Raw genomic sequence first — 13846 nt, forward strand, 5'->3', positions numbered from 1 at the left:
CTTGGAATGCTATTTTGAGGATTCTGAGGCATTTTTAGATTTAAATAAGGAAGCACATATGACTCATTTGCAATGTGAGCTACGGGTAAAGGCAAGACACAGGAAACACTTCTGACAACCTCGGTCCAGCCCGTTCCTCACCCTCCTGCATCCATCATTTGGTCTGTACTCTTCAGTTTTCAATACAGCTTTTTTAAAATTTGAGTTACGATTCAAGATTTCCTTACACACAAAAAATGTAACTTAAAAAAAATATATCTTTTAGTAACTCTTCTCCACTTATTAGGCTTGTTTGTTTAAATATACTAGAGTGGATTTAGTTTCCAGGAACAGTCTAATTCTCTAGTTTGCCTTCTTAAAATCTAGAGTACCTGTCAGGCTAAACCCCAAATACTTTTCTTGTCTTTGACAGTGGCAAAATCACATTCTTTACTTCCACATAACCAATTAGTTATGAAACTAATTCAGAATTAATTTCAGACAAGTAATCCCTCTCACTATTCCTCTAACTAGTGAAACTAATGAAAATACCAATGAAACTAAAAAAGACTTGCCATTGTCTTAACGTGAGATCCTCCTCCTGTCCGAACCTGCAATTTCTTCCCCTCTCATTCCTTCTCTACAAAGCAGCCACGATTCTGAGGTAATGTATGTAAAGCACATTAATACAGAGCCCTCTCATCTAAATTACAGACCTAATCAGGCCACTCCTCACTCAAAAGCCTTCTGATAATGTCCAAACTACTTTAGGTCCCACTCTACTTTCTCTTTTCCTATGCCTTGTAACGTGTAAGGGGCCACAAACTGAAACGCCAAAAAGCAGGTAACATAAATTAGTGAAATAGGCCCACTTGTGTATTATTATAAAAGTCAGAAATACTTTCATTTTTGCCAGACATGCCAGCTCCGTTTTTTTTTCCTCAAAACTCAAGGCATCATGATTCTAACTTGCATTTTCCTGAACTGGTAAGAAATATGCACAGAACAAAGATATATATTTACTAAATGTAATGCTGTCTTCTAAATATGGTGCCATCACGATACATGCAAATACCCTGATGATTCAGTCGTGGGGAAATAAATATATCAAACTGGAAAGCCAAGACATCATCTAAGGGGCTATTAATCAATTCCAGATGACTGCTGCCAAGCAGGAATACAGGCTTGTTCCTATAGTTCAAAGAGAGGCTTATAATCTGGATTGCACAGAGCAACTGTCCAATTTTTAAAGTTTGGGACACACTTGTGTCTTACCTTGTCTGTACAAGGGTAAGTAAAACACAACTACAGGTTAGGTTTTGCCAACAGTTTCTTAGTTTTCGGCTATTGCGTGGACAGACATATTAGACAATGCAACTCTTCTCTAAATTAGGCATGTACTTTCACATCATTCTACCTTTATTCATGGTGCTCCTTTCGCCCTGAACATTTTCCCTACCACTTCCGACTAATGAACTCTTACTCCCCCTTAAAATTCATCTCAATTGTTACCTTCTCTGTGAAATATGCCAAATTTAGCCTTCTCTAGAGACATCTTGCATGTACTTTTAATAATGATCACACACTGTATTATCTAGTTCCCATGTTAGATGGTGATTTCCATGAGATAGAAACCTTAGTCACAATATATGCATATACTACATACTTATGTGAACATTTTCTTCCCTTCATTTCCCCAACCTACCAGGCAGATCCATGTGGTTCCCAAGGGCCAAGACACACCCAGCAAAACTCTGCTTTACAGTTCTGGTTACGACACACCATGTGATTACAACCGCCATCCTTCTCAATTGTGACATGGCATTTGGGACATTCCTATGAAGAGAAACTATAAAGTTGGTGTCAATGCTACACTAGGTTGTATTACTACCACCGACAAGAAGCCAGTTCTAGATTTGGTTTATTTTTAAATACCACCTTATTGTTATTAATACATGTAAAGCACTCAGAAAAGTGTGGAATACAATAAGTACTACTGGAAATGTGCTATTATCATTATTACCGGCTTTTAAGATGTATTATACAACAATTAAAAGATTTGTTTTAGTGGGGTTGGGGGACCAAAACATTTTAAGTACTATTTAACTGTACACATGGTAATAATAGTTTTACAGGAAGTACAACATTTTGTTTATGTAAATATACTCTCCAGTGTCATCTAGAAATAATTATTGAGTACTCCTGTATACCACACACAGTTCTCAGTGTTTTATATGCATTAACTGATAATCCTTATAGTGATCCTATTCCTATTTTCATTTGTCAGATGAATAAATTAAGGATGAGAAAAATAATAAAAATGAGGTCACACAGGTAGCAATGGTAGAGAGAGTCAGGATCAAACCTAAGCAATTTGGTCTTAAGAATAAGGCAAGTGGGATTATTAAGATTGATTAAGTTCTTTTTGTGGCTACTGAGTTTCCCAACTTTCTTCTATCAAATACCCTTGTTTTACTTATTATTTGTTGTTATTTTTAAGTATATTCTGTCCCCAATAAGGGGCTTGAAGTCATAACCCTGAGATCAAGAGTTACATGCTCTACTGACTGAGCCAGCCAAGTGCCCCTCAAATACCCTTATTTTAAATTCTTTTCACTGTAGTCTATTTACAGCTATGCTACAGAGATCATGGCTTTTTCCAAGACTGTGTCATATTCTTGGCTGCCAGTGAGCTAAAGTTATTACCCTACAGCAAGTCTGTGTTTTCTTTTGGAAAATCTAGAAAATCAAACTTATTAATCTTAAGGAAACTATAAGTAAGATGCAAAGGTTGTATTTTCCTGCATTAGTTTGACACCTATAACTCCCACAAGGGGGGGGGGTATCACCCATTATATTACTTACTGATAATCTTTATAGTGATTCACAATTTGACCTTTGTGAAATAAGACTGACCTTTGTGAAATAAGACTCCCCTGCCATAAACTATGGTAATTTTAAATAGGTCAGTATGTCAACTTTTAATTATACATTTTAAATCAATCTCTGAAGTCAATTAAGATATATCACATTTTCCAAAGAAGCAAATTCCAGATCCAAAGTATCTGTTTCTGGGGTGCTGTCCTAGCTCAGTAGGGTGAGAATCCAACTTTGGCTCAGGTTATGATCTCACAGTTCCTGAATTCGAGCCTCACGTTGGATCCTCTGCCCCTCTCCTTCTCTCTGCACCTCCCCCGCTCATGCTGTCTTTCAAAAATAAATAAAAACATTAAAAAATGTATTTCTTAAAAGAATAAAAATTAAGTATCCGTTTCATTCTATATTTCTTGGTTACAATTAACCAAGCTCTCAATATGTTAGGATACCACTGGTAATCTGCAAAAATTTTTTGGTTATTTCTGAAAGAGAGAGAGAGACCGAGAGAGAGAGAGAGAAAGAAAGAATGGCAGAGAGACAGGGAGTGAGGGAATCCCAAGCAGGCTCCCCACTGTTGGTGTGAAGCCTAACGCGAAGCTCGAACTCACTCATTATGACCTGAGCCAAAATCAAGAGTTGGATGCTCAACCAACTGAGACACCGAGGTGCCCCAATAATCTGCAAATGTGTTCAAGGAGCTAATAACAATAATAAAAGCTTCTGAAACCACTCAAGAGATAAACTCTTCAGTTTTATCTCAAACTATCAAGCAGGTAACTTTGTTATTACTAATTGCCATTCTTCCTCCTCAATAATCTCGAAACGAACCTGAATATATTCAAGCCTGTACTCCCTAGTGTAAACATCTTGAGGATTTGGAGTATTGGGGGGGGATGATTTCTCTAGATGGAGAAAGAAGCCTACAGTTTAAATGAACTACTTAGTGAAAATACAACTGCTCTGTTCTAAATTACTAGTTTTAAAGAGCATATTCAAGGATTCAGGGACTTTAATGAACACATTAAAGTTTAATGAACACATTAAGTTGCTACTAACAACACAGAAAGGTTTTTCTTAAATGACAGGAGTTATTTTTATCATAATTTTAGAGAGCACAAAAATATTGATTTCAACCATACATTCCTCAAAGGGTGGGCATTTGTTTTAAGTGATAAGACTTACTGTTTCATTACTAATGCCTTCTGGGAGACAGAAATATGTTTTAATCTTTTTGGGTAGAGCAGGGTACTAAGGGTATAAAATTGTGTGTTGACCTCCACTGTTTAAACATGTCTTCTCCTTTTCTAAAAAATAATTTTTTAATGTTTATTTGAGAGAGAGAGAGAGGGAGCGCGCGCGTACACAAGCAGAGGAGGGACAGAGAAAGAGGGAGATACATAATCCAAAGTAGGCTCCAGGTTCTGAGCTGCTAGCACAGAGCCTGGCGCGGGGCTTGAACCCACGAACCACGAGATCATGACCTGAGCTGAAGTCAGACCCTAACCAACTGAGCCACCCAAGTGCACTTCAACATTCCTTATTCTTCTAATTGTCCTGTGATTGAATGATGGAAAGCTCTAACACTGGTCAAACAACTCCGTATTCTCTAAGCATCATCTAAGACAATACTAAAAATGAATAGTCCATGAATAACCCCATAATCACCCAAGCCACTTCCAGCATAGATAGGCTATAAGACTGAACTAAATAAAGACTGGCTATTTAGGGGCGCCTGTGTAGCTCAGTCGGTTAAGTGTCCGACTTCGGGGACTTCAGGGTTTAACCCTGAGTCGGGCTCTGTGCTGACAGCCAGCTCAGAGCCTAGAGCCTGTTTTGGATTCTGTGTCTCCGTCTCTCTCTTACCCTCCCCTGCTCATGCTGTCTGTCAGAAATAAATTTAAAAAAAAGACTGGCTATTTATACAATTTTCTACTAAGAGATTGCTGGGCACACAGTTGGGATTCAAATACATGCTTATTATTTAGTGCTAAAAAAGGAGGATGTTTAAGACAACTTTCCATTTGCAGGACAAACACCTGCCTAGGGTTAAAGAACTGGTCCACAGTCAATAATGACATGAGCAATCTTGAAACTAGTATCCTAAAACTAATATTGTAAATAAAAACAAAAAATCAAGGGACACCATTTAATCCCCAAAACATCTATTTCTCAGGAGTCAAGTCTCTTAAGTCATATTTTAGCAACTTAACATGTTAAAGATGTCCAACATGTTAAGCCCAGTGCAGTTACATAATAAAAAGTTATTACGCAGTTATTCTCAATACTGCTTTCAAGAATGACTCCTTAAGAAGGGGCATCTGGGTGGCTCAGTCAGTAGAGCATGTGACTCTTGATCACAGGGTTGTGAGTTCAAGCTCCACATTGGTATAGAAATTACTTAAAAACAAAACCTTAATTTAAAAAAAAGGAAGAAAATAAAAAAAGGGACTCCTTAAAAAGTAAACCCTGGGAATTTTTTTAAGGTTTATTTTTAGTAACCTCTATACCTAACGTGGGGCTTGAACTCATGACCCCAAGATCAAAAGTTATATGTTCTACTGACAGCCAGCCAAGTGCCCCAAACCCTGAGAGTTTTTAAAGGCAGATGTGAAGTTGCCTAATAAAACCAAGCTAGGTGGAACAAACTCTCTATTTGTATACTTTTTAAAAGGCAGGCAATAACAATATGAAAAAGCACTATCAAACCTTTAGGTAGAAAAATTGCCAGCATTTTCTTCTTTAGGAGAGTAATGCTTTCTAATGGACAAAAATTTCTAAAGACTACTATGCATGTTGCAGTATAGTGCTCAATAAAATAAACTCAAACACTAAAAAATCAGCAATTATTCTTGAAAAATGAAAACAACCAAAACCCCAAATCCCCAAACAACCCAAAAAAACCCAAATCTTAACTGAGGAAAAGGTAAAACAAAGTCCCTAATTAGGAAACTTACTTGTTTTGCTAATGCCTAGGCTTCTATGCTTATCAGTTTCATTACCAAGAATTTACTGCAGGGAAATACCAACCTTTGTGTTGGCTGCAATCCAGTTAGAGGTCTCACTGTCATCATCACACTTTTTAATCCACTTCTTTAACCACTGTTTAAAAACAACAACTGTTAGGGTACAACAAAAGACTTAAGAGAAAAGATAGTAAATTACTTCATTTAAATACAGTCAAGTTTACATTGGAAAGGCAAGGGCCAAGGTTATCACTGGATTTTAATTCCTCTTAAACCATGGAACTCTGGTAGTTCTCATATCCAGTGTATATAAAATCAGCCAAAGGAGGATTTTCTCTGGCTGGAGGCAAGTGGGGAGCCTAGAGCTGAATGAGAAGCCCAGCTCCAAGATGGGTCACTCCCCTTAGCTAATTACAAAGTCTGCTCACAGAGGTGCCTTAACCACTGTTAATCCTGGTAATTATCAGGAACTGACTTATTCGTAAGGAATGCTTTATGAGTACTGTGATGATCATTTGAAATAAAAAGGAAAAAAATATAAAAAATATAATTTTCTCTACAAACAGTAACAAAATTCTGGGCCCGAGTTTTCTGTCAAGTCTTATGTTTTATTACATTTTAAAAATGAAAATGCCAGACAAACTCACCTTACATTTAACAGGATCATGCCAATTTTCTCCACAGTTAAAGCTGTTAAGTAACAGAAGAGTTAAAAGAATTAAGTTCTACCTACTGTAGGCCAGTACACAAACAAACCCATTTCATGCTTTATAGTTCCTCAGTGGTTTGACCAGTTTCTAATGATTGGCAAATACAAGGGCATGAGCCAAATTCGTATTATTCTACAGATTATTTCGAATTTAGCATTAGAACAGCACATATTATGGTATATGTGAGAAATGAAGAAACGATTATAAGCATGAAGACATGCTATGATGACAATTTCCTACGAAAGGACTCTCTAAATAGCCACCAAACTGTTAAGACAAAAAATTCAGTTTAGTCAGATCTGTACTTTTCTGACAGTTTAAAAAAATATATACTTCCATGCTGTAAACATTCTTCAACTGAAACCAAACAATAATTTTCACTAACTTAAACTTAAATTTCAACCAATGCTTCATCAGTATATATTAAATCTTTTTTACTTAAACACCCGAATGAAGAATTATAATTATATAATTTAATCATAATGCACAGTAAGCAAACATGTCACATCTTTGCATGACCCAAATGAACCTCAGCCCTGTAGAGATAAATTTTACCAAGCAAGGTGTAAAACAAAGAGTGTGACTAAACATTCTCTAGGAATATACAAATTTTTCATTCCTTTCTGTTTTTTAGGCATGTGGTATATATAAATTTGCTAAAAGAAAGTATAAATTAAGAATAAATACAAATGCTTATTTTAAAAAAACTTGTTGAATCGCTGATTAGCTAATCAGGTAGTTCAGGAATGCTAAAAATCCTTTGTAAATGAGAGGAACAAAGTAATATCGATTTAAATGAAGTCAGTATAATGGTTACTTCTGGAAAAGAAGATGGTGAATGGGATGGAGAGGGGAACAAATGAGTTTCAAATGAATCTGTCATTCATTTGACAGATTTCTTAACAAAAACAAAATACTCACTTTGCTTAAGGTTGGGTTAGTAGCTACAAGTATTCACTGTTGTTATTATCAACATTTTGATCTGTATACAAAACATTTGATACTAAAAATGTTTTATTAAAAAAATTTTTTTTTAGGGGCACCTGGGTGGCTTAGTCGGTTAAGCGTCCGACTTTCACTTAGGTCATGATCTCGCGGTTCGTGGGTTCGAGCCCCGCGTCGGGCTCTGTGCTGACTGCCAGCTCAGAGCCTGGAGCCTGTTTCAGAGTCTGTGACTCCCTCTCTCTCTGACCCTCCCCTGCTCACGCTGTCTCTCTCTCTCCTAGAAATAAAGCATTAAAAAGAATTAAAAAAAAAAAAATTTTTTTTTTTAATGTTTTATTTCTGAGAAAGAGAGAGAGTCAGCATGAGCAGGGAAAGGTCAGCAAAAAAGGGAGACAGAGAATCCGAAGACAGGCTCCAGGCTCTAAGCTGTCAGCACAGAGCCCGATGCGGGGCTCAAACCCACGACCCGTGAGATCATGACCTGAGCTGAAGTCAGACGCTCAACCGACTGAGCCACCCAGGCGCCCCTAAAAATGTTTTAAAATACATATGAAATCAGACCTCACTTATTTATCTATAGGGTAAATTTTAAATTAGTAATGTATATTTAATCTTACCATAATAGGATGTATTTCACATACATTTAACCTCTGTGAGGTTACCTGGTCTTTTTGGAAATATTTAGTATTAATGATGTGTAAGTCTAACTCTATAGTTGCTTACAGAGGAAAAAAATAATGGTATGGAACACCAATATAATGTCTATCTGCTATCTCTTAAAGCTACTTGGTTTGACTGGTTTCTCGTCCCCTAAAAGATCCACCAAGGAAATGGAAAATTATCTTAATTCTCTGACATGAATATGCAGTATTAGAAATTCTCTATTAAGTCAAATCTAGAATTCAAAGACTAAAAGAGCATGCTATAGACTCCAAGAACCAAGGTTACCAGGAAAGCTGGGGCCAGAGAAGCCACAGGAAAACTGTTGGTGAAAAAGCACATCTAATCAACCATGTTTTATCTTTCCAGATTTATCAAAGCATATTTTCTTTCTAGAAGATTTAACTTGTCAGAGTAAAGGAAAAATAATACTGTGTATTTAATTTCCTAAGAGATAACTAGAAAACAGAGCAAGAGTCATAAAGGAACCAAACATAACCTGAAAAAATGAACAGTCCATCAGAAATGAGACAAACTAAGTTCTTACCCCAGATCTACAGGTTTGCTTGTATATTAGTTCCAGCAGAACACACAAGAAAATGTGATTATAGCTGCTTTTTTTCCCATAAGAAAAAAGAGCAACAAGGAAAGAAAAAATTATTGAAGATGCGACCTTTTACTCTTAATTCTTATTTAAAAGAAATGTTCACTATTTTAAGTCAACATCACCCACCTCCCTACCTGAGGTTAAAAAAAATTTTTTTTTCTACTATTTTACTACCAAGCATAAAAAGAAAAACTGTGTCCTTTTTCAATTTAGAAAATCACTTGCTTACCAAAACTGGCGCCCACATTTGCAGCGAACAGGTTTAGCATCAGGATATTGGACTTTAACAACATGGTGGCAATCTGGGGCAGGACACCACTTTAACAGTCGATTGCACTGAAACCCAAGTTAGAAAATAAAAAATGACAGCAAAGTTAGTCATGATGTAAGATTTCCTAGCAATAAGCAATTATTTACATCACTTCCCCAGTGTAGGGGCCAAAGATAGGGATGATGACAGAAGCATATAAAAGCCTGCCCCTGATATTTAGTAGTCTTCTACAGTAATGCACTGTTTTTAGATGCAGTTTTTTTCCCAAGATTACAGATCCCTCAGAGACTAGGTTTTATGAAATATGCAAACTGCCTCTTGGTTCTTCAAAATCCTACTGACAAACTTTAAAATAATTACCCATTTATGATTATTAAGAAGCATCAATTTGTTTATGGTTCTACTTCAGGGTAATCTTCAAAGATATAAAAAGAAAAATCCAAGATAAACTCCGACTCAGCGAAGGTATTTAAAGATTTTATTATTTTTTTAAGTAATCTCTACACCCAACATGGGGGCTTGAACTCAGCCCCCAGATCAAGAGTTGCATACTGTTGCATGACTGAGCCAGCCAGGGGCCTCTTCGCTTTTTTATCATCATTTTTTAATCTCTATGCCCTTTGTGGGGCTCAAACTCACAACCCTGAGATCAAGAGTCGCATGCTCTATTGACCGGACCAGCAAAGTACCCCCAGGGAAAGTGTTTAGATGCTACAGAATATACATGTAATTTCTCTCTTTGATCATAAAAAAAAGTCTTCTAAGAACAAAAGTCAGTTTCTAAAACCATGGCAAAGATCACACTTTAGTTCTTAAAAAAAAAAAAAAAAAGGTAAAACCTTTGACGTGTTTTTTATTAGGAAACAAAGCATGGCTCAAGTAACACTACATGAGAATCCAAGCTTACTAGTTAAAAAATATGCTATTCCTAAAATATGCTGTTTTCTAGAAGATGTGACCTTCAGTTTAATCCCCAAGTGAAATAAATATTACTTTGTAGAACTAAAATACCCAATTTACATTGATGATCTTATACAGAGGCTGGCAAATTCTTCCATAAAGAGCCAGAGAGTAAAGATTTTTGTCTTGGAGGGCCAAAGGCCTCTGCAGCAGCTACTCTATCTTCCACTGTAGCACTAAAGGAGCCATAGAACAAATGGGCACAGCCAAATAAATATTTACAAAAACAGGAAGGGCATAGTTTGCTGACCTGCTTCTGACAAAAACAAATAACTGCAGCTCTCTTTATTAGAGTTTACTGGTAACAGAGGCTAAAATAAGCAGAGATACAGCAAGGTTAAACTGCCAAACATGATTAAACATATCATCACTAATAATCAGCTACAATTTTCTGTTAGGGATTAAGGAAGAATACTATAAGAATAATTTGATCACTAAAGCTTTAGATCTATGAAGAGACACCTACTTATTGGTCTGTCACATTCCTTTGAGAATACATGTTAGGTATGTTTTATGAACAAAGTCTATAATCCAAGTTTATGGTAAAGGTCTTTCTTACTATCAAGAGTATTTCATTCTAAGAAGAAGTATTCTACTAACAAATAATTCCGTTTATTAAGAAGGGCAAACTTAAGAGAAATCACTTACCTCTACAAAGCTATTTGTTATTAAATGCTGATACTTTAATTTAACTTTCGAATCTGTGATCAGGCGCCTGAGAGCAAGAATAAAAATAGTTTATTAGGTAGTTTTTAGCCAAGAGTATTTTCCCACACTTACAAAATAAAATTTCAATGCTGTGGGCCTAAAAACTGCCCTACACTGAATATACTCAAATGCATACAGACTATCAACAAATGTAACTGTAGAAATCGAAACACCAATTTCAAAGTTTCTGTAGTTTTATTTTGGTAGACCCCCTGTCCCCATGTTTCCTATACACGAAATATTCCATTTTTACCCACTTTGCTTATTACAGTCTAATGACATAGTAACTACTGCCAGGTTTAGGCCCTTTTCAGAGTATTCTTACTCTGATATCTTGCCTTACAACAGCAATTCTCAGCCAATTTCCTTCAGATCCCCTCCCAAAATTCAGTATGTGAAATGAAAGATGCTGACAGGAATGTTAAGAAATGGATCCAGGTTTTGCTATACATAAACTTGAGGGCCTTCTTCTGAAATCTGTTAGCAGTTTACCAGAAATGTTAACTGACTGCAACCTGGCTTCCATTATCCACCTAGAACAGTTTATATATTTGTAACAATTTCTGGAATTCATAGGAACCCATGAATGTAAGGAATATTGAAGCTTAAGTTTTATTAGTTTTAATGGTAAACAGTTCTGTGAGTGTTTAAAGAAAACAGTGTTAAAACAGAAAGAGTGAACTACTGACAAAACCAGTAAAAACTACCAAACGTGAACACAGTCCAACCTCATAAAAATATTTCAAACAAACAAAAAGGTTTTGTATAATCTGGCCCCATCAAATTCTTGAGCTTCCATGGCACTGCTTGCCTTCGACAAGGCCCCACCCTGTACTGTTCCTCTTTCAGTGTACTCCTGTCACATCTGTATTCTTTCAAAACTGTGAGTATTGCCCTTCCCTCAGAGGCTTTTCCATAGAGCTACTTCTCTTTAAAAGGAAAAGATGAATACCACAGTGGGCTCTGAATTGGAAAAGCCTAGCTCTGAATACTGTTTCACAACTTACTAGCTATGAAATGAGGGTAAGTTCTTTGACCTCTTCATTTCTCAGTTTACTCATCTGTAAAATGGACAGCAGAAATGAGTTGTGAACTAGAACAGTGCCTGGCAAATAGTAAGCACTCAATAAATATTAGATGCTGCTATATTATTTTTTAAACTCAGCTAAAATATATTGTTTCTCACTAAAGGAGGCTTTTTCTGACAATTACCCACACCAGTTCCCTCTCAGCTCTCATGGCACATTACACATCCTCCCCTAATAAGATTTGTCATAATTTTTATTAGAATGTTATCTGTATAATCATGTATTTAATATCTGCCTTCATTCTCTCTTATCCCCAACCAAATAATAAACTCCATGAAAGGATCCCTTGGGTCTAGCACACTGCTTGGCCTGTCAAAAGTGTCCAAGAAATTTTTTTAAGGTTTATTTATTTATTTTGAGAAAGAGAGAGAAAGTACAAGTTGGGCAGGGAGAGACAGAGAGAGAGAGAATCCCAAGCAGGCTCTGTACCTTTGGCGCAGAGCCAGACATGGGGCTTGAACTCATAAACCACATCATGACCTGAGCTGAAACCAAGAGTTGGACACTTAAGCAACTGAGCCACCTAGGTACCCCAATAAATATTTTTTAAATGAGTAAACCTCTATATTTCAGAGATATTGGAACTGAGGTCTAAAAATAATTAGTGTATCTGGCAATTCCTCAAAAGGCTAAACGCAGAAATTACCATATGACCCAGCAATTCTACTCCTACGTGTATATATGTCCAAGGGAATTAAAAATAGGTGTTCAAATAAAAAACATGCACACAAATCTTCAACACAAATGTTTTGGAGCACCTGGGTGGCTCAGCCGGTTGAGTGTCCAACTCTTGATTTCAGCTTAAATCATGATTCCACACTCAATGTGGACCCTGATTAAGATTCTCTTTCTCTCTCTCTGTCCCTTTACTCTGCTTGTGCATGCACTCTAATAAAAAAATAAATGTTTCCACAAAAAATGGAAATAACCTGAATGTCCAAGAACTGATGAAGAAACAGAATATGGAATATCCATAAAATGGAATAATGTTTAGCCATAAAAAGGGATCAAGTACCAACATATTCTACGACATGGACGAACCTTGAAAACATATTAAGTGCAAGAAGCTAGACACAAAAGGTCATGTGCATTATGAAATTTAAATGAGATCTCCAGAATAAGCAAATCCATACAGACAGAAAACAGATATGTAATTGTCAGGCACTAAGGGAAGGAGGGAATGAAGAGTGACTAATGAATATGGGAATTCTTTTAGGGGTGATAAAAATGTTCTGGAATTAGTGATGATGGTTGCATGACATTATTAAAAGTATACTTTATTATTACTTAATGTTTATATTTATTTTTTAGAGAGGGAGAGAGAGAGTATGAGCGGGGAAGGGGCAGAGAGAGGGGGAGACACAGAATCTGAAACAGGTTTCAGGCTCCAAGCTGTCAGCACAGGTCCCAACATGGGGCTTGAACGTCAACCATGAGATCATGACCTGAGCCGAAATCTGACACTTAACCACCAGAATCACCCAGGTGCCCTTTTCTTGTTTACTAAATTGTATACTTTAAATAGTTAAAATGGTAAATACTATGTTATGTGAAATTTACATCAATGAAAAAAAAAAAAAAGAATGAGGTCCAAAGTCAGATGTCCTGATTTCCCATTTTTAATTTCTATTACCCACAATGTTTCTCTGATGTGACAAACTCCAAAAAATTTTTTTTAATTTTATTAATTTGGTGGGGGAGCAGAGAAAGAGGGAGAGAGAGAATTCCAAGCAGGCTCTGATCTCATGAACTGTGAGATCATGACCTGAGCTGAAATCGAGAGTTAAGATGCTTAGAAAACTGAGCCACTCAGGCACCCCCAAATGACTCTTATAACTGATCTAGCCTACCTGGTTAAAACAAAGGTCAGCCACAGTTACTAGGGCAAGATTATTAGGTCTCAGTTATTAGGACATAGTTTATCTTGTGTTAGAGAAGAGTAAGAAAGTGATCTCTTCCACTTGAGAAAGCATTCTTAAGAAGACAAGCATTATCCTGGCTATTAATAAGCTAACTCTCTTGACAAAGACCTACTGCCATCACTTACATTGGAAATAGTTTTTAAGCCAACTCTCATG

General features: G+C 36.5%; 1 protein-coding gene across 1 annotated transcript in view; it reads right to left on the reverse strand.

Annotated features, from left to right (window-relative positions):
* Positions 1–13846, reverse strand: part of ARIH1 (ariadne RBR E3 ubiquitin protein ligase 1) — a 111157-nt gene that overhangs the window by 13219 nt on the left and 84092 nt on the right. The window contains 5 exon segments of the mRNA XM_077746075.1: positions 1685–1815; positions 5884–5955; positions 6467–6509; positions 8971–9077; positions 10621–10687. Of these exon segments, the coding sequence (XP_077602201.1) occupies positions 1685–1815; positions 5884–5955; positions 6467–6509; positions 8971–9077; positions 10621–10687 (420 nt within the window).

The sequence above is a fragment of the Crocuta crocuta genome, unplaced genomic scaffold, assembly GCF_008692635.1.
Source record: "Crocuta crocuta isolate KB4526 unplaced genomic scaffold, BGI_CrCroc_1.0 scaffold130, whole genome shotgun sequence".
Taxonomy (NCBI): Eukaryota; Metazoa; Chordata; class Mammalia; order Carnivora; family Hyaenidae; genus Crocuta; species Crocuta crocuta.